The 22,889-nt window shown below is 36.1% G+C and overlaps 2 protein-coding genes and 1 pseudogene across 8 annotated transcripts in view; 2 read left to right on the top strand and 1 right to left on the bottom strand.

Annotated features, from left to right (window-relative positions):
* Nucleotides 1-22,889, bottom strand: part of CEP350 (centrosomal protein 350) — a 163,318-nt gene that overhangs the window by 97,845 nt on the left and 42,584 nt on the right. For 5 of the 7 annotated variants that reach the window (XM_033196367.1, XM_033196370.1, XM_033196371.1 and 2 more), the window contains 6 exons: nucleotides 22,234-22,856; nucleotides 15,648-15,761; nucleotides 12,436-12,549; nucleotides 6,924-7,070; nucleotides 4,520-5,178; nucleotides 3,391-3,512 (listed from right to left, as the gene is read on the bottom strand). In XM_033196367.1, coding sequence (XP_033052258.1) covers nucleotides 3,391-3,512; nucleotides 4,520-5,178; nucleotides 6,924-7,070; nucleotides 12,436-12,549; nucleotides 15,648-15,761; nucleotides 22,234-22,856 — 1,779 coding nt within the window. The remainder of the gene's footprint in view (nucleotides 1-3,390; nucleotides 3,513-4,519; nucleotides 5,179-6,923; nucleotides 7,071-12,435; nucleotides 12,550-15,647; nucleotides 15,762-22,233; nucleotides 22,857-22,889) is intronic. The other 2 variants (XM_033196373.1, XM_033196374.1) reach the window with 2 other exon arrangements.
* Nucleotides 107-577, top strand: LOC117074686 (40S ribosomal protein S15a-like). The gene has a single exon (XM_033196393.1). The coding sequence runs from the start codon at nucleotides 144-146 to the stop codon at nucleotides 534-536; it is 393 nt and encodes a 130-aa protein (XP_033052284.1). The 5' UTR covers nucleotides 107-143; the 3' UTR covers nucleotides 537-577.
* Nucleotides 18,507-18,934, top strand: LOC117075996 (annotated as a pseudogene).

Raw genomic sequence — 22,889 nt, 5'->3', positions numbered from 1 at the left:
ATTCTATGCCTTAGAATATAGGTTATTACAAATGCAAAGTGTGAGGTTACTGGGGCCTAAACTAAGCTGGTAGTAATGGGAATACAAAGGAAGTTATAATATAAAAGATACTGCCCTTTCCGCCATCTTTCCGCGCTTCCACAATGGTGCGCACGAATGTCCTGGCTGATGCTCTCAAGAGCATCAACAATGCCGAAAAGAGAGGCAAACGCCAGGTGCTTATTAGGCCGTGCTCCAAAGTCATCGTCCAGTTTCTCACTGTGATGATGAAGCATGGTTACATTGGCAAATTTGAAATCATTGATGATCACAGAGCTGGGAAAATTGTTGTGAACCTTACAGGCAGGCTAAACAAGTGTGGAGTGATCAGCCCCAGATTTGATGTGCAACTCAAAGATCTAGAAAAATGGCAGAATAACCTGCTTCCATCCCACCAGTTTGGTTTCATTGTACTGGCAACCTCAGCTGGCATCATGGACCATGAAGAAGTAAGACGAAAACACACAGGAGGGAAAATCCTGGGATTCTTTTTCTAGGGATGTAATACATACATTTACAAATAAAATGCCTCATGGACTTTGATGCTTCCAAAAAAAAAAAGATACTGATGAATAAAAATCCAAGAGCTTTAAATTCAAGTATTTAGAATGCCAATTTTACAGCAGGTGCTATGTTGATGGCAGAGAAACAGGAGACAAAAATGGATACACTTTATCCAGTTAATCCTGAGCTGGGCATGGTAGCTCACACCTGTAATCCTACCTACTTGGGAGGCTGAGGCAGAAAAATCAATCACTTGAGGCCAGAAGTTCAAGACCAGTCTGGGCAACATAGCAAGCTCCTCATCTCCACAAAAAATAAAATAAAAATTAGCCAGGCATGGTGGTGCATGCCTACAGTCGTAGCTACTTGGGAGGCTGAGGTGGGAGGATCACTTGAATCTAAGAGGTTGAGGCTGCAGTGAGCTATGATCATGCCACTGCACTCCAGCCTGTGTGAAAAAGCAAGACCCTGTCTCCAAATTAAAAACAAGTAAAAAGGCTTAATTGTTACACTTTAGGATCTCAAGATCTAGCATGGATGACAGACTAATAAACAAACAGCTAAAATAAGACATCACAAATACTAAAACAAAGATTTAAAAAGTTCAGTAGGGTATAGATGAAGAAGTAATTAACTCTGCTAGCCAAGGAAAGTGACTGTTAAGTTGGATCTTCAGTTTTCAAGGTCAGATATGGAATCTGGACTTTTCCAGGTAGCTAACACAATAGGATATGAAGAGCAAGGAAAAGAAATGCCAAATTTTCAGCAAAAAGTAGCATGCTTTTAAACATAAAGTTATGCTAAAACTACTAACGGAATGGGGGAGCTCAGGAATTGGGTAGCAAGAAAGTGGACACAATAAGTTAGACATCACAAGCCAAAGAAGTTGGATATTAAAAGAAAAGCGAGGAACTGATACAAGGTAGTATGGTCTAATACTAGATTTGTTTGTGTTTGGTTTGCTTTTAATATTGGATAACTTGTTTAAAATTAGAAGGACATTCAGAGAAAGGTAAAAATTGGAGACATTAATATAGCAGGGTATGTCTGACAACAATAATAAGACTGAGGTGAACTAGAAAGTATCACCTATCTAAAAGCATTCAATCCTCTCCAGAGATGACACTTAGAAAAATAAGTAAATAAATAAATAAAAGCATTCAAATTCAAAACAAAAATGTTATTTACACTTAAAGTTTGAAATGTATTTAGAACCTTAAGCAAAACATATGAAATATTTCACTTTTGGGGAGTAGTATGTAGAGTAGTTAAAGCACAGGTTTCTAGAGTCACACTGGCTAAATTAAAGCCTATCTCTATCATTAATGTTTCGACCTTTGAGAAGGCTCTTTAGGCCTCAATTACCTCTTCTGTAAAACAGGAATAACAACAGTACCTAACTCAAGGAGTTACAAGGGTTAAAAAAGATAATATATGCAAAGAACTTAGATCATTGCCTGAAATCTAAGAAACACTAATAAATGTTAGCTATTTTTATTGACAGTATTATTCTAGGGACAATGGGGTAAAAAAAGGACTATGTGGGCCAGGTGCAGTGGCTCACGCCTGTAATCCCAGCACTTTGGGAGGCCGAGGTGGGTGGATCACTTGAGGTCAGGAGTTTAAGACCAGCCCGGCCAAGATGGTGAAACGCCGTCTCTACTAAAAACACAAAATTAGCAAGGTGGTAGTGGCACATGCCTGTAATCCCAGCTATGCATGAAGTTGAGGCAAGAGAATTGCTTGAGCGTGGGAGGTGGAGGTTGCAGTGAACCAAGATTGCGCCACTGCACTCCAATCTGGGCAAGAGAGTGAACCCCTGTCTCCAAAAAAAACCCTGTAACCCAAAATTGGATAGTGATTTTGATTTCTATTTATGCATTCTCAAAGAGTTTCAAGGCCGGGCGCAGTAGCTCAAGCCTGTAATCCCAGCACTTTGGGAGGCCAAGACGGGCGGATCACGAGGTCAGGAGATCGAGACCATCCTGGCTAACACGGTGAAACCCCCGTCTCTACTAAAAAATACAAAAAAACTAGCCGGGCGAGGTGGCGGGCGCCTGTAGTACCAGCTACTCGGGAGGCTGAGGCAGGAGAATGGCGTGAACCCGGGAGGCGGAGCTTGCAGTGAGCTGAGATCCGGCCACTGCACTCCAGCCTGGGCGACAGAGCGAGACTCCATCTCAAAAAAGAAAAAAAAAAAAAGAGTTTCAAAATCTTTCCCTTTCCAAAATGGTTATTATTACAAAGTATAATTTATAACCACATAATCTAAACATCACCTTTACTTCCAAACTCAGTTTTTTTGTTTACTTTATTGTAAACAATATATTACAGCAAAAAAAATCTCTTAAGAAAATTTAAGGTAAAATAGTCTGTTGACTATCTGAAATCAAATCAGATCCCTCCCTAGTCCTTATTAGTATGTTCACAAGCATATCCAAAGGTAGCTCTTGAAAGTACAATGGATAAATTGTTCTTACACTTAAGAAGAAATCTTAAATAGCAGTGGACACAGAAATCCTGTCTGAAAATTATTAACCACAAACACTTTAAAATTCCATTGTCATTCATTCATCCAACACACTTTTATTGTGAAGGCAAGAGTGCTTCCAGCTGTAAAAGAAACTGACATTTACATTAAAAGGTAAAATTTGAACAATTGGCCTAGGGCATACAGTAAGTACAGATGTGCACTATGCTTAAATTTCAGAAGATATGAACCAATTTCTAAATAAACCTCTCTGCCCTCTTGTTCACAAAGGTCAACAAAATTCACTGAACACAGACCACTCCACTAAATTTCATGAAAAGAAAGAACTTAATCATCTTTCATTCTTCCCTTTTTACCTTGCAAGAGGCTGTGGAGGTTCTGAGAGAGACATGTCACTACTGGAAGATGCACTTGGGGGACGTTCCTGCATTTTGTTTTCTTTGTCAGATTCTCCAGATGGCTGATACCCTGGTTTGGCCTAGGAGAAAAGGACATCAAATTTATATGAGTTCTATCACAAAGATATATTCAGGTAGCACCTAAGATAAACATTAAGTCACCTCAGCTCTACAAAGATCATAAAATGTACGGGTTTTTTTCTCAAAACCAATTAAAATTTATTTTGTCTTAAAAACAAACGTTACTAATAGCTAAATGCCATCTAAAATCCAACAGGGAGCCACGCTCTTTGGGAGGCTGAAGTGGGAGGATCACTTGAGTCCAGGTGTTCAAGACCAGCATGGGCAACACAGTGCGACCCTGTCTCTACAAAAAATAAACAATTTCCCAGGCATGGTGGTGCACACCTCCTACCTCCACTTCCACCTCTACCTCTTTTGCCTCTGCCACCCTTGAGACAGCAAGACCAACTCCTCCTCTTCCTCCTCCTCTCAGCCTATTCAACATGAAGATGACGAGGATAAAGACCTTGATGATCCACTTCCACTTAATGAATAGTCAATATATTTTCTCTTCCTTATGATTTCCTTAATAACATTTTCTTTAGTGTATTTCACTGCAAGAATACAGTGTATAATATAGACAACATATAAAACATGTGTTAATCAACATTATGTTATAAGGCTTCCGGTCAACAGTTGGCTATTAGTTAATTAGTTTTTGGAGAATCAAAAGTTACATGTGAATTTTCAACTGCAAAGGGGTTGCCACTCCAATCCCCACACTGTTCAAGGGTCAACTGTATCTGTTCAGCACTACAATGAAAACTATGCAGGGATTTAACTAATAGCAATGATGAGAGGAAAATAAATCAGTCACAATCACTGTAGGAAATTCTTAATTCAGCTTTTATTTTCCATCACATTTATCACATTACTCCTCATATTTAATACACTTCATGAAGGCCATGATTTTTATTAGTATTATCTGAGCATACTAGGAATGATGGGTAACGTTTAAACAGTATAGCAAATAAGCGTTTCCTAACCATGAATGACTCTCCTTTGTATATGTCACTACTATTACCTGTGTTTCCTGCGTAACATGTTGATGAGACGGCTCTTCAAGCAAGGTCTTTTCTAGTAGCAATTTGGAGTAAGTCTCCTGTAGTCGCCTAGTTGCTGATGACTCAGAAGGAGGCACATTTTTCACTTTAGTAAAGGCTTCTTTCTGCTTCCGGTAGAGCTCTTGTAATCGTTTGTTTTTCTGTTCTGTAGCCTCCTTTTGAGCCTTCTTCTCTTCATTTTGCTTTCTCTTCCTTTCCTCTTGCTGCCTAACAATGTACTGTCGTACCTCGTCTGTGTCATAGTGGCGCCTTTTAGAAATAACAGGGGGATCCTCATTAGCTGTTATTTTGTCAGGTTTTCTTTTTACTGGGCTGTGACTCCTAGGAGCGTGTACTGGTGCTGATGACTTCTGATTCTGTAACTCTCCAGTATCTTGCTTTGCAGTGTGAGCTGTAGAATCTAGCTGTAGGTCATCAAGAATGCCACGAATTTCAACAGGTAAAAAGTCCTTATTTAAGGCAGTATTTTCCTCCTGCTTATTATCTGGAAGAGATGAAGCTAGTTTCTTTATATTATTTTCAGACCGAGATTTACTTCTTGAACGTTCTGAGTTTCGTTGAAGATGTCTATGTAAAATGTCCAACCTGGGATCAGATTCTGCTCTTCCAATGTGACCCCCTGCAAAGTATGAACTGTTAGTGATATAGTGAAATTCTATACTCATTCCTAAGATTTAACTGCATTAACAAGAAAATTAGAGAATTTCATTTTAACTTAAACTCAAATTCAAATATCCTATAGTCTTCTGAAGAACATTATAAAAGGAAAGAAAAGCTTCCCTTTTTAGCAGTAAAAGAATTTCAGTCTTCCGAAAAACTATATTTCCTTGGTTTGTTTTTAAATACGGCTTGAAATATTTCTGGAAAAAAAGGATAGCTCTTATGGTTGTTATGAATATTTAGCATTTCGATTTTTCTCTCATATATATATTCAATGTTACTATTTCTCTCAAAAGGCTGTTTAAAAAGTCAACAGTCTTTTTAGTGGAAGGCATCCCAATGAGAAGCAAGGAAATGGAAATGTCTTAATAATCCTAAAAAATATATTTTTTAAAATTTTGCAAAGACCAGACTGCATATGCCAAATAATAATGGCACTGAAAATATTAGTTTTTCTGAAAATTCTACAACACTGATCCATTTCATAATTACATGAAATGGCACTATGTTCAGACAAGTTTATCAAAGGATTTCTGAAACTTTGTATTTCCCATTGATATAAGGAAAAGATTAGCATTAGTCTCTCATCTGATCACATTTACATTTTTAAACATCTATATAACAAATGCTCAAATATTCTTAAAATTGTGTGTATTTTACCCTATTTCCAGAGAAAATGGGCAAAGTTTAGCAAGAAACATATGAATAATATAATGATTCCTTTTACTAGAATGCTGCTTCTACAGAGCCAGGGATTTGGGTCTATTTTGCTTATTTTGAAGCCCAAGAGATTACAGCAGTGCCTACTATGTAGTGGGCACTCAGTAAATATTTGTTGAATAAATGTTAAGCCTCTACAACTCTCCAGTGAAGGATGGAAAAACTTAAAATATTCAGGAAAATAAAACATGTTATCATCAAATATCTGGTAACATGGCTTTAGACTGAGAATACACATGAGCGTATTTATAAGCTAGATAAAAGTAAAGAGGCCCAAATACAAAGTATTATATATGTACATTGACTTCTATATGCCAAATTATAGTTGCAACTGCATCTTACTGAATCCACTCCAGAAGTTCACATTAAATTGAAACAAATTTGGCTGCTAAAAAGAAAAACTGGCATATGAGTATTTATTTCACTTCTCAAAATTAGTGTTCATGAAAAAAGTAGTTATTTGAAATAGTGCTCACTCAAGAAACTTTGATAGGAGAAAAACAGTGGACTTGAGGGTCAAACTAAACAGTTCTGCCACCAAATCTGACACCCACTGACTACATACCCATGGGAAAAATCACTTCTCTTTCGGAGCCTGTTTCCCTAATCTGTCAAATAAAAAAATCCAACCTTGTGAATGTTTGTACATGTTTGCTTGAATATGTTGGGATGAACCAGGTTGGACTTGATTCTCTCTAAGGTCCCTAAAAGTCTAATATGATTTCATTAAAATAATGCTTTCATATTCACAATGACAGCTAAATGTAATTAATACAACATAAACAAAATTATTCATAAAGATGAACATAACACCTATATGCAGATATTATCCATAAACAAGCCCAATAGAACATTTTTTTCTTTTTTGAGCTACATTCAAAATTATAAAGTCCTAACACATTCTTAAGAGTACTTTTTCCTTCTCTGAGTACTTGATAGCAATTTTTAATTGTTTTCTCAACAATTTTAATTATAGCTACTTACCAGATTTAACAGTTCTTTCTCTTCCACCTCTGTCACTTGATGCTGTTCTTTGCTGTTTTGGCTCCATTCTGGGTGCAGGTCCCAGAATCTTCTTTACTAATTTTTGTCCATCTCGCCAAGAAGATGTACTTATAAGATGACTACTACCTAAAAAAATACATTGCACTGAAATTAAAACTTAAATTTTAATTGTAAGAAGTGTATCTACTCAACCATACAGGTTTTATTATTAATCTTATGCTTATCTGTCAAGGTCAAACGATTTACAAATAATGATATTGTTAAACCCTAACCTCCCCAAGTCAGTTAACCGTTTGTTTATATCTTGATTTACCCACACATCTGAAATAAATGTAAAATGCTTTGAAAGTTAAGTACCAAACAATGATTCCTAAACCTCAAGAACTAAGGCACAAGACCGGCCCGGACAACATGGCGAAACCCTGTCTGTACTAAAAATACAAAAAATTAGCCAGGCGTGGTGGAGGGTGCCTATAATAATCCCAGCTACCAAGGAGGCTGAGACACGAGAATCGCTTGAACCCAAGCAGCAGAGGTTGCAGTGAGCTGAGATCACACCCCACTGCACTCTAGCCTGGCGACAGAGCAAGACACCATCTCAAAAAAAAAGAACTAAGGCAGCAAATTTGACAAAACAAAAATACGTCTTAACACACAACAGTGTTTGGTTTACCAATATCTAGCACCATACATGGCACATGATAAAATAATACGTTTGCTAAAAAAAAAAAAAAGACTTAATCAAAGAACATGTAAAAATTTTTGAGGAAACATATAACAAAGAGTTAACAATGATTACTTTTGAAGGGGATGGTATTACAGGGACTTTCACATTATATTTTACAGGTATATACCAAAAGTACACACCATTTTTCTATGTACAAAACAGTAACATTTAAAAAGTATAATCATTTTAAAAGGTCCTCACATCATAAAAATTCAAAAAAATAAGTGATTCAATAAATACAACTGTTTACCAGGAGAAAAAAGGATCTTCATCCACTAGCTTCAGAATGTAAGAAATTAAAAATTAAGCAATCATCTCAAAATAGACAGTGACTAAAAAAAAAATGAAATAAAAGACTGTTTACAAAATAGAAACTACAAAAAATAAACATGGAATAAAAGTGTTTAAATGCAAAATAAGATAAGAAATAGAGGTCAGGCCTGGTGGCTCATGCCTGTAATCCCAGCACTTTGAGAGGCTGAGGCAAGAGAAATGCTTGGGGCCAGGAGTTCGAATCCAGCTTGGAAACACAGCAAGATCCTGTCTCTACAAAGAATTAAGGTTAAAAAAAAATTAGCTGGGTACAGTGATGCGTGCCTGTAGTCACAGCTACCCACGAGGCTGAGGTGGGAGGATCACTTGAACCCAGGAGTTCAAGGATACAGTCAGCTAAGATCATGCCACTGCGCTCCAGCCTGGGACACTGAGTGAGATCCTGCCTCCAAAAAAAAAGAAAGAAAGAAAGAAAAGAAAGGAAGGAAGAAATAGAATGACAATGAAAATAATGTAGTAGCATTTCAAGCCTAATTAAATTATTGTAAACATTTTTACATTAATAGCCAATGCTGGTAAAATTATAATAAAATCATCCTGCCTATACATTACTTGCTGAAATATAAGTGGGTATAGTTTCTTTAAAAAAAAAAAAAAAAGGCAAACATGGGATTATGTGTCAGGGACCCAACAGTATTCATTCCCCTTGATCAATGATCCAACAAACAGAAACTTATACAATATAAATAATCTAAAAGAAAGAAAAAAATAAATGAAAATGTTGACTGTATCATTTTTATACTATCAGAAGTAACTAAATACTGAATAATGGTGAATAATTACTATTTCTACTAGAATATTGTGTGGCTATTACAAAGCACAATTTTCACAAGAAACAATACAAATGTTCCTCTGAGAAGATGCAAAAATCAATGAAATTTTACATATACAAAAAAATTTACATAAACAGTGATTACCATAACATACTATTACAATTTTAAAATGAATGTAAGGAAACATACAAAGTAATACTTGTTCTTTATTTAAGTCTGGATAGTGGTTTTATCTGTTTTCTTCTATTTTCCCAGCTGTCTGTGATGCTATTTTATTGTATTTATAATAAAAGACATTCCATTTAGAGTTTCTTTAAAAAGGGCTTTAATTTATAAGTTTAAACGGAAGTATCATTTTAATAAAAACATCAGTTATAAAAAGGTGAGTTTTAATGTGTGCTGTTTACTTTAGAAATGTTTTTGCACCTTGTTATTAACCTTATACAGTTGACCTAAAATATTTAAAGGGTTTTAAGTATACTGCTCAATCTATTTATAAGAAACTTTATGTTCTTATGTAAAATGAGAGAACAGGCTTCTCTTCAATTTCAGTCTGATTTTCTGAATCAAAAACAAGCAACCACAAATACGTTGGGTAGTTATTTATACATGTTGGCATCTGAATATGCTGAGTGATTATTTCTAAATTCTAACTTTCTGGAAGAGTTACACACAGTCACTGGTTTAAAAAAAAAAAAAAAGGACTTTCACTACATAAACTATTAATACAGCTTTAACACATTTAATGACTCTCTATCTAGCTCATTGCCACAGTGCATATATGAGAATTAGCCTACCACAAAACTGGATGAATACAATTCAAGATCAGTGTTCCTAAGTTTTAGTGGTCTACTATGCTTCTGAAAACAGTATTATGTAATGCCACATGAAACACAATACTTTTTAAAAATGTAATTATTGCCGGGGTGCAATGGCTCATGCCCGTAATCCTAACACTTTGGGAGGCTAAGACAGTCGTATTGCTTGAGGCCAGGAGTTCAAGACCAGCCTGGCCAACATGGCAAAACCCCATCTCTACTAAAAATACAAAAATTAGGCGGGCGTGGTGGCACATGCCTGTCATTCCAGCTACTCGGGAGGCTGAGGCACAAGAATCAATTGAACCCAGGAGGCGGAGATTACAGTGAGCCAAGACTGTGCCACTATATACCAGCTTGAGTGACAGAGCAAGACTATCTCAAAAAATAAAGTAAAATAAAATGTAATTGTTAATGCTCAGATAACTCAGGTTTTTGTAACATTTTATTTTTTCATCTGTATATAGCAAGTGTCACTCTATGATGACATCTAAAGTTAACAATGGGCGTCACAGAATGTGTTATCCGCCATTCTACTGATTAGCGTATGACTAGAAAACCGGAAGTCTGATCAAAACCAGCACCCCATCAGTTTTGCCCTGGTGTTCTCATAACATCCTGTGACCTCTTACCGCAGCACTCATCATACTTTATTGTAACCACATATCTATTTCCTGACAAGACTATAAGCTCCATGAAGGCAGCAGCTAGATGCATCTTGCTTACCAATGTATTGTCTAAGTTTAGTACAGCACAGTACCTCACATACAGCAAATGCTCAAAAATATTAATATTTGTAGAATGAATGAATGAATGAATGAATTTAGAATGTCTCTAAATTGATAGTGACAGGTTCCCAACTTTCTCCACTCTCTTGGCCCAAATTACTCACTGAGATGAATATCACATTCTAAATAGCCATTTTCAATATGGCTAGAAATAATAATTACTATTATTAACGGAGTCATAGCTAACGGCTGAGTCCTTATCAAGTGCCAGGCATATGAGCGCTTTGGGGTATTAACTCCTAGTTCTCACAACACCCCTGTGGGATAAATACTACCGCTTTCCCATTTTACATATGCGAAAACCAAGGCACACTAAAATTAGCTCATTTACCAAAGGAACAAAGCTAGTCATAAATCTGGGCAATCTGGATGAGGGCCAAAATGTTATGGAACTAGAGAATTATCTTCTTTCCATCCTTGATCAATTCAGAGTTCCACCTGACCAATAATGGGATGGAACACCACAGTTCTGATGTGCAACATTTATTATCTTTTGAGAATAAGTGAAAGGATTTAGTGAAAATCAGAAACAATCCCCTTGTATATAAATTTCACAACCTAAAAATTACCTTTAATCTGGTTAACTTACATTAAAAATAATCATTACAAAAATTGGAGGGATGACCGATGTGTTCAGTACGTTGATGAACATATGGTGAACAAATGGTTTCATGGATGTATAAAAATATGAAAATGTATCAAACTATACATTCTAAATATGTGCAGTTTATGTCAATTACACCTTAACACACACACACACACATATGTGCACACACACACGGTACATGAAATGTATTAATTTTTCATATTTGCCAAACAATGAGAAATTTGGTAACAGTAATATTTAACTTCAAGATGGATTAAAGACTTAAATGTAAGACCTAAAACCATAAAAACCCTAGAAGAAAACCTAGGCAATACCATTCAGGACACAGGCATGGGCAATGACTTCATGACTAAAACACCAAAAGCAATGGCAACAAAAGCCAAAATTGACAGAGGGTCTAATTAAACTAAAGAGCTTCTGTACAGCAAAAGAAACTATCATCAGAGTGAACAGGCAACCTACAGAATGGGAGAAAATTTTTGCAATCTATCCATCTGACGAAGAGCTAACATCCAGAATCTACAAGGAACTTAAACAAATTTACAAGAAAAAAACAAACAACCCCATCAAAAAGTGGGCAAACGATATGAACAGACACTTCTCAAAAGAAAACATTTATGCAGCCAACAAACATATGAAAAAAAACTCATCATCACTGGTCATTAGAGAAACGCAAATCAAAACCACAATGAGATACTATCTCATGCCAGTTAGAACGGTGATCATTAAAAGTTCAGGAAACAACAGATGCTGGAGAGGATGTGGAGAAATAGGAACGCTTTTACACTGTTGGTGGGAGTGTAAATTAGTTCAACCATTGTGGAAGACAGTGTGGCAATTCCTCAAGAATCTAGAACTAGAAATACCATTTGACTCAGCAATCCCATTATTGGGTATATACCCAAAGGATTATAAATCATTCTACTATAAAGACACATGCACATGTATGTTTATTGCAGCACCATTCACAATAGAAAAGACTTGGAACCAACCCAAATGTCCATCAATGATAGACTGGATTAAGAAAATGTGGCACATATATACCATGGTATACTATGCACATAAAAAAGGATGAGTTCATGTCCTTTGCAGGGACATGGATGAAGCTGGAAACCACCATTCTCATCAAACAAACACAGGAACAGAAAACCAAACACCGCATGTTCTCACTCATAAGTGGGAGCTGAACAATGAGGACACATGGACACAGGGAGGGGAACATTACACAACGGGGCCCGTCGGGGGCTGGGGGCTAGGGGAGGGATAGCATTAGGAAAAATACCTAATGCAGATGACGGGTTGATGGGTACAGCAAACCACCATGGCACGTGTATACCCTGTGTAACAAACCTGCACGTTCTGCACATGTATCCCAGAATTTAAAGTATAATAAAAAAATTAATCAATTTAAAAAAAAAAAGGATGGACCTGTTGAGAAAACTAACCTGTTCTGCATTCTGTACTTGATAACTGTGCTACTTTCTGGACTTTTCGTACTGGCTTGACTACTTTCTTCTCTTTACTTTTTTCAGCAGGTTTCTCCTTTATAGAAGTATCATCTGAAAAGCAGAAACATTTACAGTAAATATAACAATGATTCTCACTTACTTACTTATCCTCCCCCTATAGGAAAAATCAGTGTAAAGTATATACTGCAGGAAGGGAAAAAGAAACCTACATTGAGGCTATTTCTATGGCCCATATAATACCAACATCAACTCCTTTTATGGAAAAAAGGAGTTGGAAAATATCTAAAGATTACTACTACTCCACTATTGGGTTCCAATCCTTTGTTATTTATTTATTCTTCTAAGAAACTCTTGAGAAATTAACTTAGTTTCACAAATGCTTTCCAAGTCAGGATCACTGCATTTTATAGAATCTCAGAGGTGCGCACTCTCACAGATTCCTATTTCATTTAGAAATTTCTATATAAAAACTTGCCAAAATACTCAATAAAATATTCTTAAACTAAGGCTTTATGATGATGCTAGTAAAACATGTCAAGGTATTTTATATATACATTATTACTAATTATTTAAAAATCCAACTTGCAGAAATAAACTGATTACACATGTTAAGCTTAAAAAATTAACCTCAATTATGGATCTGAATAAATGTACTTTAAAATATGTGTAGAGTTCTGCATTCTGGACAGAGTGGAAATAAGTATAAGTAAAGGCTGTAAAGCAGGACCATACCTAGTATCTAAAAAAAACCAGCAAGCAAGTCAGTGTGAGTGGACTGAACAAAGAAAAGGATAGTAGGAACTAGGATCAGAGACCTAACTACGGGCCAGATCATGTAGGGCTATTTAGGCCACTGTAAGAATTTCAGGTCTCACTCAAGAGTGAGATGGAAGGTTTTGAGAGATTATGAACAAAGGAGCAACATGATCTAAATTAATTTTTAGCAAGTTATGATGACAACAGATTCATTAGAAGAAGAGCAGATAGAGGAAGACCAGTGAGGAGACTACCAGAATAATCCAGATAGGAAACTGATGGTGGCCTCGATCTAGGTGGTGGTGACAGAAGTGGTGAAAGTGATTATATTCTAAGTATATTTCAGACAACATTACATACAAAATAAGAGGCGCGGATGTGATACTCAAGAGTGACAAGATTTGGGGGCCTGAACAATGAAAGGGATATAATTAAGTGACATGGAGACACTATCAGAGTAGCAGGTTTAAAGGGTATACCATGACCACATTTAATTAGTTAGTTCCATTTTGGATATATTAAGATTGAGAAATCTATTATACATCCAAAGGGAGACATGGAAGTAGCAGCTGGATATAAGTTAATTCACAGGGGAAGTGTGGGCCAAAGACATTACTTTGGGAATCACTAGCAACAGGGAACATTTAAAGACCTGAGACTAGATAAATTTGTCCTGTGTGTATATAGATAAGCTTTAAAAAAAGAAAGAAAAATAGAGTGAGTAGAGGGAGGGGGATTGGAGAGACAGAAAATGAAAGAAAGGGAAGAAAAGGAAGGGGGGAAGGTAAGAAAAAAAAAAGAAATTTAAAAAAAAGAGAGAGGAGAAAGAAAGAAAGATAGAAAGCCAGCCAGCCTGCCTGCTCAAGCACTGAGGACTGAGGTCAGGGCATCCTGATGATTAGGAAAAAACAACTGAAAAATAACAGTTAGATTTAGGAGGAAAACCAGATACTTAAAAGTATTCTAGATGTCAAGTGAACAGTTTCAAAGAAGAAGTGATCAATCATGCTGCTGACAGATCATGATAACAAATTAGTATTAAATATTGCACTTAGCAATGTAGAAGTCACTGATGATCTTGATAAATAGGGACAAACACCTATAGAAAGGATTTAAGAGAAAGACAGGAGACAAATTGAAGACAATGAGCATAAGGCAACTTTTTGCAGTTTTGCTGAACACAAGAAATAAACAGAGCAGCAGCTGGAGAAAAGTAAGGCCAAAAGAGGGGTTCTTTTACGATGACTGATATAACAGCACATTATCACATAGTATGTTGATGAGCATGACCTGGTAGAGAGGGAAAACTTGATGATGCAAAAGAAAGGCAACAGGGCTGAAGTAACATCCTTAAATACATAAGAGCAAATGGAATCTAAAACACAAGCAGATGGGTGAATCTTAGCTAGGAACATCATAGTTCATCTACCATAACAAGAGAGAAGGCAGAATATGAAAGTCTTCTGACATAGTCTACTAGTCTATAATGATACTATCCTATGAGGTATATTATTATTCCTATTTTACAGATGAGAAAACCAATAAAGAGAAGTTATGTAACACAGCTAGTATACTCAACTAATAAGTGACAGAGGCAGAACTGGAACCCTTGAAAGCTGATTCCAAAATCTTTGCTCTTAACTACTACATTATTCTTCCTTTCCACATGAGAAAAAAATTTCTGAATCGAGTGTTGTTGTATAATAATAGCAAGAAAACTGGATTGGACATTTAATGCCACAGAAATGTATTAGTAGAAGCTTTATGAGGGCTTACTACAAAGATCTCATACTTTAGAATCACAGTTGGTTTCGAATCTTGGCTTCAATTCTTAACTACTCTATCCAACCCTAGGAAAATGACTCTTTGAGCCTCCATTTCCTCAACCGTAAAAAATACAAAAGACCACTCAGCATCTTGCCCAAGCTCACACTATTCGGTAGGTTGTAAATGTACCATTATTAGTATGACCTTCCTATTACCGTCTCCCAGTCTTCCATGGGTTCCTCTTAGTTCTAATTCCAACTTATTCCCTTCCTATAATATTTATTTTTCTTTTGGTATCTTGCTCTCATGTTAAGTATCTTATCTGCTGCCTGACAAATCACTACATTGAAGATCTCAGAGGCCTAAGCAGAAGTAAACTTCAACTAAATTCTGCTATGTTTCCTTCAAATCAGGCAGTCCCAACTCTGAAAGTCCCTCAGTTTAAACATAGCCTAGTTTCTGCCTCATTAACCATGTAGGCTAATTTTAACCCTGGAGCTGAGTCTAGAGGCTAAGAGAGCCTTATGCCTCAAACCACCACAACTTCAGTATGCCGTGCAGTTAGAGAAGGAAAATATTGTTAGTTTGGTGACAGTTTTATATGTAAACATTATAAATTAGAGAGCATGTATGACACTCAAAACATAAGAAAGTTCTATTCTCACCTGCAAAGTGAAGTGCTAAATCTCGATACAGTTCTCTACTCATGTTTTGAAACTCAGCCTCCTGCCACACTTTCCCATCAGGTGTTCGAATCTTGGTCTCTGAAGGGTTGAAACCTAATACATACCAGTAACAGAGAATATTCTTATCAAAGTTGCTTTATAAGTTTTGTTTCTTATACTTTTTAAAGTGATATATAATCGACATACATAAAATTCACGCTTAAGTGTACAATTCAGTGGTTTATAGTATAGTCACAAAATTGCAAAACTATTGTCATTATTTAATTCCAGAGCATTTAATCAGCCTGAAAGAAACCCTGTACCTATTAGCAGTCACTCCTTGTATGACCCACTCCATCCCCTGGCAACTACTAATCTACTTTCTATCTTTACGGATTTTCCTATTCTGGACCTTTCATATAAACCAAATCATATATCATGTGGTCTTTTGTGTCTTATTTTTATCTCACTTTTCATGTTTTCAAGGTTCAACCATCATGTAACATGTATCAGGGCTTTATTCCTTTTGACTGCCAAGTGATAGTCCATTGCATGACCATACCAATACTTTAGCCATTCATCAGCCGATAGACCTTTGGGCTTTTTCTACTTTTTGGCTATTATTAATAATGCTGCTATGAACATTCTTGTGTAAGTTTTTGTGTAGACATGTTTTAAATTCCCTTGGATATTATACCTAGAAGTAGAATTGCTGGGTCATATAGTAACTCTAAGTTTAACTTATTGAGGAACTACCAAATTTTATTTTATTTATTTTACCTTATCTATCTTACCTATTTTATTTTATTTCATTTTACTTTATTTTTTGAGATAGAGTCTCAATGTGTCACCCAGGCTGGAGTGCAAGTCTATCTTACCTATTTTATTTTATTTCATTTTACTTTATTTTTTGAGATAGAGTCTCAATGTGTCACCAGGCTGGAGTGCAATGGCATGATCTCAGCTCACTTCAACCTTCGCCTCCTGGGTTCAAGTGATTTTCCTGCCTCAGCCTCCCAAGTAGCTGGTGCTACAGGCACACACCACCATACCCAGATAATTTTTGTATTTTTATTAGAGACAGAGTTTCACCATGTTGGCCAGGCTGGTCTCAAACTCCTGACCTCAAGTGATCCACCCGCCTTGGTCTCCCAAAATGCTGGGATTACAGGCATGAGCCACCACACCCAGTCTACCAAACTGTTTTCTAAAGCAGCTGTACCATTTTACATTCTCACCAGCAATGTATCAGGGTCCTAATTTCTCAACATCCTTGCCAATACTTATTGTATGGCCACCCCAGTGGGTATAAAGTAGTAACTCATTGTGGTTTTGATTCATATTCCCCTAATAACTAATGATGTTGAGCAGCTTTTATAAGCTTTTAAAAGAGGAATGCATAATTAGCTACCACATAGTATGTTAACACATACTGTTTAAGACAAGTAAGCACCAGTGAGACAAACCAATATACATTCATTCAAAAAGACTGGAAGTGGAGAAGTACTAAATTAAATGATAAAAGAATACCGATCATAAATCATGAATTTCAAAGACACGAACTACCCTTCTCCAGATGAAGGGAGAGACAATACTATGTTTTCTTCTTGTCTTTGAAGACAGGCATTATAATTGCTACCATCTATCTGTTTTTGCCTATGACTGAACAAATGGGCAAGCTGCTGTTTATTCGGACAAATTGTGTCCAAAGTGTGGAAAATAGGTCTTTCAAACATACTTTTTCAATTTTTCAAGAAACCTTACACATATGGAATTTCCTAGGAATTACCATTTAGGTTTCCACTTCAAATTTATCCCCACTCTTTGGCTGGGTACGGTGGCTTACACCTGCAATCCCAGCACTTTGGGAGGCTGAGGCGGGTGGATCACTTGAGGCCAGGAGTTTGAGCCTGGCCAATATGGCAAAACCCCTTCTCTACCAAAAATACAAAAATTAGCCAGGCATGGTGGTGCACACCTGTGATGCCAGCTACTCTGGAGGCTGAGGCATGAGAATCACTTGAACCCAGAAGGTGGAGGTTGCAGTGAGCTGAGATTTCATCACTGCACGCCAGCCTGGGCGACAGACTGAGATTCTGTCTCAAAAAATAAAATAAAATAATCACTATTCTTTAAGAAATACACTGAACTTTGTTTTGTCAAAAACAATAAAACAATGAATATAGATGATAACCAAAGTAGTAAAAAGATTTATATCTTAAGATTGGCTCGGCCGGGTGCGGTGGCTCACGCCTGTAATCCCAGAACTTTGGGAGGCCAACGCGGGTGGATCATGAGGTCAGGAGATCAAGACCATTCTGGCTAACACAGTGAAACCCCGTTTCTACTAAAAGTACAAAAAATTAGCTGGGCATGGTGGCGGGCGCCTGTAGTCCCAGCTACTCGGGAGGCTGAGGCAGGAGAATGGCATGAACCCAGGAGGCAGAGCTTGCAGTGAGCCCAGATCACACCACTGCACTCCAGCCTGGGCAACAGTGTATGACTCCGTCTCAAAAAAAAAAAAAAAAAAAAGATTGGTTCAACTTATCAAAGAATTAGCAACCTATACATAACTGTACAATTAAATCAATGTAAAGAATAGGCTGGAGTAAAAAACTGATAGTAGTACTTTAAAGGTATAAGAGAAAATGTACTGGTAAATTAATTACTTATCTAATAGTAAATAATCTATTCAGCTATTAGGCACAATAGCATAAGTTTAATTTCACCCAACACCATTACATCTGTACCTACATACGAGAAAAAATTTATAAACGCAGTGTTCAGTTTTGCAAAATATAGTATGCCATTAAAAAAGTGTGGCAATTCTGCCTAGCTGCCTGAGGACTGACTGCCATCATGAATGACACAATAACTATTTGTACTAGGAAGTTCATAACCAATCAACTACCTCAGGGAGCACAAACAGTCACAGATGTCCTTCACCCTGGAAAGGTAACAGTACCAAAGACAGAAATTTGGGGAAAACTAGCCCAAATGTACAAAGCCACACCAATGTCATCTTTGTATTCAGATTCAGAACCCATTTTGCTGGTGACAAGACAAATGGTTTCAGCATAATTTATGATTCCTTGGATTATGCAATGAAAAATGAGACCAAACACAGACTTCCAAGACATGGCCTGTATGAGAGAAAAAAAGACCCCAAGAAACAGCAAAAGGAACATAAGAACAGAATGAAGAAAGTCAGGGGGACTGCAAAGGCTAAAAACAGGAGTAAAGATTCTGCAATGACTTTACCTGTGATAACTGCAGATTTTTCATGAGGATTAATAAACTGTAAAAAACTTTCAAAAAAAAAAAGAAAGTGTGGTAGTTCTATGCAAATGTATTTCTGTCTTTCTCAACTTTCCACCATCACCTAAGCCCACTGCTCAACTATTTAACCCTCTTTTTCTCCTCTCCTCTTTAGGAAACATTTATCCCTATGAGAGTCTTTCTTTGCATTTGCATCTTGTATGTTAACTTTAAGAAGATTTCACTATCTCCATCAGTTTATCTTTCTGTCCCCAACTCTTTATTTCCATTGCTTTGTCCACTTTTTTTCTTACTGGTTAAATTTATTGACTAAAATAAAAAATTTACTGTGCACTTACTTACATCCATGAAACTGTAATAGGTTCTGAGATAAAAGAAGGGTGACCAAGATAGGCTCTTTATCTTCATGGGCATTTATACCAGGAAGAAAAAGATATGCAAACAACTAAATATAGTACAAGAAAGAATCACATAAACACCATTCGTGTTCACCATTTCCAATTTTTAAAGCAGAATCACAGAGCACTTCTCATGTTTCTTTTTTAAAAAACATAAATAAAAAATCAAGGTGCAAAATGAGTTTAGTATGCTAATAACTGTATAGAAAGAGGAAGAAAATAAATAAACACACACACACACACACACACACAATACACACATGCTCCTATTTGCTTATGTTTGCAAAAGTTATTTCTGGAAGGATATACAAATTGTTAACACAAGTAACCTCCAGAAAGGGGCCCAAGCACAAGAGTGACAGAACTTTTCGAGGTACACTCTTTTCATCTTTTGGACTGAGAACAAAATGAATTTATTATCTCTTTAAACAAACGAACTTAAAATGTCATTTTAGAATACAGTATTTTAAGATGCTTTTAATTTACACTACCAAAAAGTTGTCAGAAAAACAGTTTTTCATTGTTGGAAAAAAAAAAACCCACTGCTTAGGACACTGGAAGCCACATTCTATAAAGTTCTCAAATGTTTGCTATCTTTTTTAAAGTAACCCATCCAAAAGTTATATTTATAAAATATTTTAATATAAAAACTAGCACATTAAAAAAATAGTAAAAGGACTACGGGAAATCCAGTCATCAACTCAAAAAAACTTATATTTAAGATTTTCACTCTCATTCTATAGAATTGTTTTTAACTTTCAGGTTTTTATTAATTATTACAAAATATGATTCAAATTGAACATTTTAACTTTTTCTTAGTGGAATAACCATTGGTATTTCAGAACTTTGACTTGTATAAAGAACAAAACTTAAATGTGCAATCTGTACTTAATGGGTCTGTATTTAATTACAACAAAGATTTGGGGTAATCACTATCTTGGAACCAACAAAGAATATTTTGACCTCACCATTTGCTATGTGCTGTGTTAACGGTATGGATGTGATACACAAATGACTAGAAAAATATTAAAGAATTGTGTTAATAAGTTATTAATAAAAAATATTATTACTTATAATATTGAACAATGACAATTCTTCCATATTCTAAAGTGAATTGGTCACAATTTTCTCGCAAATTAGCTAGAATGAAATGCAAATTATCCATTTTTATCTAATTCACAATGAAGATCACTAGCAAAACATAGTAAACAATACAAAATAAAACTAATAACTGGTGAAAACTATATGCAGTAGATGTGTTTTTAGAGAAAAATGACTAAAGATGCCTTAGGTCTACAAAAACTGCAAAACTTGTTAGAGAAAAATTAAGAGTCGATACAGAAATACAAAAAAAAAAACTGTTTAAAATTAAAAAAAAGTGCCCTAGATTGTTACTTAAAATTAATAGAAGAAACAGGCTGGGCGCGGTGATTCACGCCTGTGTAATTCCAGCACTTTGGGAGGCCGAGGCAGGCGGATCATCTGAGGTCAGGAGTTCAAGACCAGCCTGGCCAACATGATGAAACCCTGTCTCTACTAAAAATACAAAAATTAGCTGGTCATGGTGGTGGGTGCCTGTAATTCCAGCTACTCGGGAGGCTGAGGCAGAATTGCTTGAACCTGGGAGGCAGAAGTTGCAGTGAGCCGAGATCATGCCACTGCACTCCAGCCTAGGCGACAGAGTGAGACTGTGCCTCAAAAAAAAAAAAAAAATTAATTAATTAATAGAAGAAACAAAGTATTATATATTATATATATAATTGTATATATATAATATATATATATATGTTATATATTATATATAATATATGTGTATATTATATATATATAAGCATAGATACAAAAACTAAAATTGGAAAAAATACCCACAAAAAAATTAAAAAGGCTACCCTGGCAGAAGTTTAAATAACAAAAATCTAATATGAATTAAACTAATCAAGAAATCAACCCTTCATTAAAAACTTCACATGATGACCCTGTGAAAATAATTTCAGGAACATAAAAATAAAAATAGAAAAATAGAAACCTCTTAAAACCACCATACATAAAAACTTGAGTTGGCTTTAAAAAAAAAAAAAAAAGCTCTGAAGAGCACTTTCTAATGAAAATCTACCGATGTTGGCACAAATGTGATTTAAATATTGTTTTCTTAAATATGAGGACAGTAAATCATTCATGTTAAAATTAAATATCAACAGGATGAATGCCAATGCCAAAATATTCTGTACTCAAATATTCACTGGAAATGGAATTATCTTTTAAATATTACTTTTGAAGTAATTCCTAATAACAATCCAAATACAATGGCAACATAATATAAGGGCAGTATTCTTTCAGTTCTCTGAAAATAGTATCAATTATTATTTGTATAACTTAGTAAATGTTCATATAGTGGTTCTCGAACCACAAGAATCCCCTGAAGGACTCAGTAAAAATTCCAATTCTGGACCACAGCCCCAGAAAATGTGACTTAGGACTAGTGTTGGATCTAGGAATCTGTATTTTTAACATGCATATTGAAATAATTTCTTTTTTTTTTTTTGAGACGGAGTCTCACTCTGTCACCCATGCTGGAGTGCAGTGGTGCGATCTCGGCTCACTGAAACCCCCGCCTCCCAGGTTCATGCCATTCTCCTGCCTCAGACTCCCAAGTAGCTGGGACTACAGGGGCCCACCACCATGCCCGGCTAATTTTTTTTGTATTTTTAGTAGAGACGGGGTTTCACCATGTTAGCCAGGATGATCTTGATCTCCTGACCTCATGATCCACCCAACTCGGCCTCCCAAAGTGCTTATGCAGTCAAGAATAACATCCTGTTCCAAAGATGATCCTCTCTATTCAAATATATCCTAGGGAGAAAGAAGAACAAAGAAGCAGGGAGAGGAAGATATAAAGACTGATTACAAACCTTTATATGCTGGAGCAGGGGGTGCTGTTGCCACTTTTCTGACTTTTGGTGTTACTGAGTTATCAACATTAACAATCATTACTGGATGGTCAATATGACCCAGCTTCTGACCCTGGCCATTTGTTTCTTCTGAGTGTTCCCACTGTTTTCTAATCCGTTCCTTAAGTTTTTCCAGTTTGACATCATGTTGTCGTCGCTTTAGAATATCTAATCTTTGGGAATTAGAAGTACTAGTAGAGGATGGAGAAGAGTCAGTTAGTCGTAACACTTTTGGATCAATATCATGGGCCATGTTATTCACAGAAAGCTTCAAATTGTTCTCACTTCCTTTTGTTCTGTTAGGCATTTCTTCCTCAGTTCTCGTAGAAGCTCCCATCCTAATCAAACATTCAGAACTTTGCAATGCATCAATTGCTGGTCGATCATTTAAAAACCTAACAACTGTATCATTGATGACAGATGTTTGGGAGCTCTCAAAATCACAGCTCCGTATATTCCTTTCTTCTCGACTGCCTATCATCCAGTTATCACTCTCACTCTTTTCTTCATTAACATCTACACAATATACATCCTTTGACTCCAGATGGCTGGAACTCAAATTGGAAGGTGCACCAAGGATTTCCCTACAATAAAAAATAATAAGTTCTGTGACTATA

This window comes from Trachypithecus francoisi, unplaced genomic scaffold (assembly GCF_009764315.1).
Source record: "Trachypithecus francoisi isolate TF-2019V2 unplaced genomic scaffold, Tfra_2.0 Lachesis_group5, whole genome shotgun sequence".
NCBI classification, from domain to species: domain Eukaryota; kingdom Metazoa; phylum Chordata; class Mammalia; order Primates; family Cercopithecidae; genus Trachypithecus; species Trachypithecus francoisi.
This window is presented reverse-complemented; position numbering and strand designations above follow the sequence as displayed.

What these genes read in the sequence shown, in the direction of transcription:
- LOC117074686 (XM_033196393.1), top strand. Translation starts at nt 144, where the DNA reads ATGGTGCGCACGAATGTCCTGGCTGATGCTCTCAAGAGCATCAACAAT.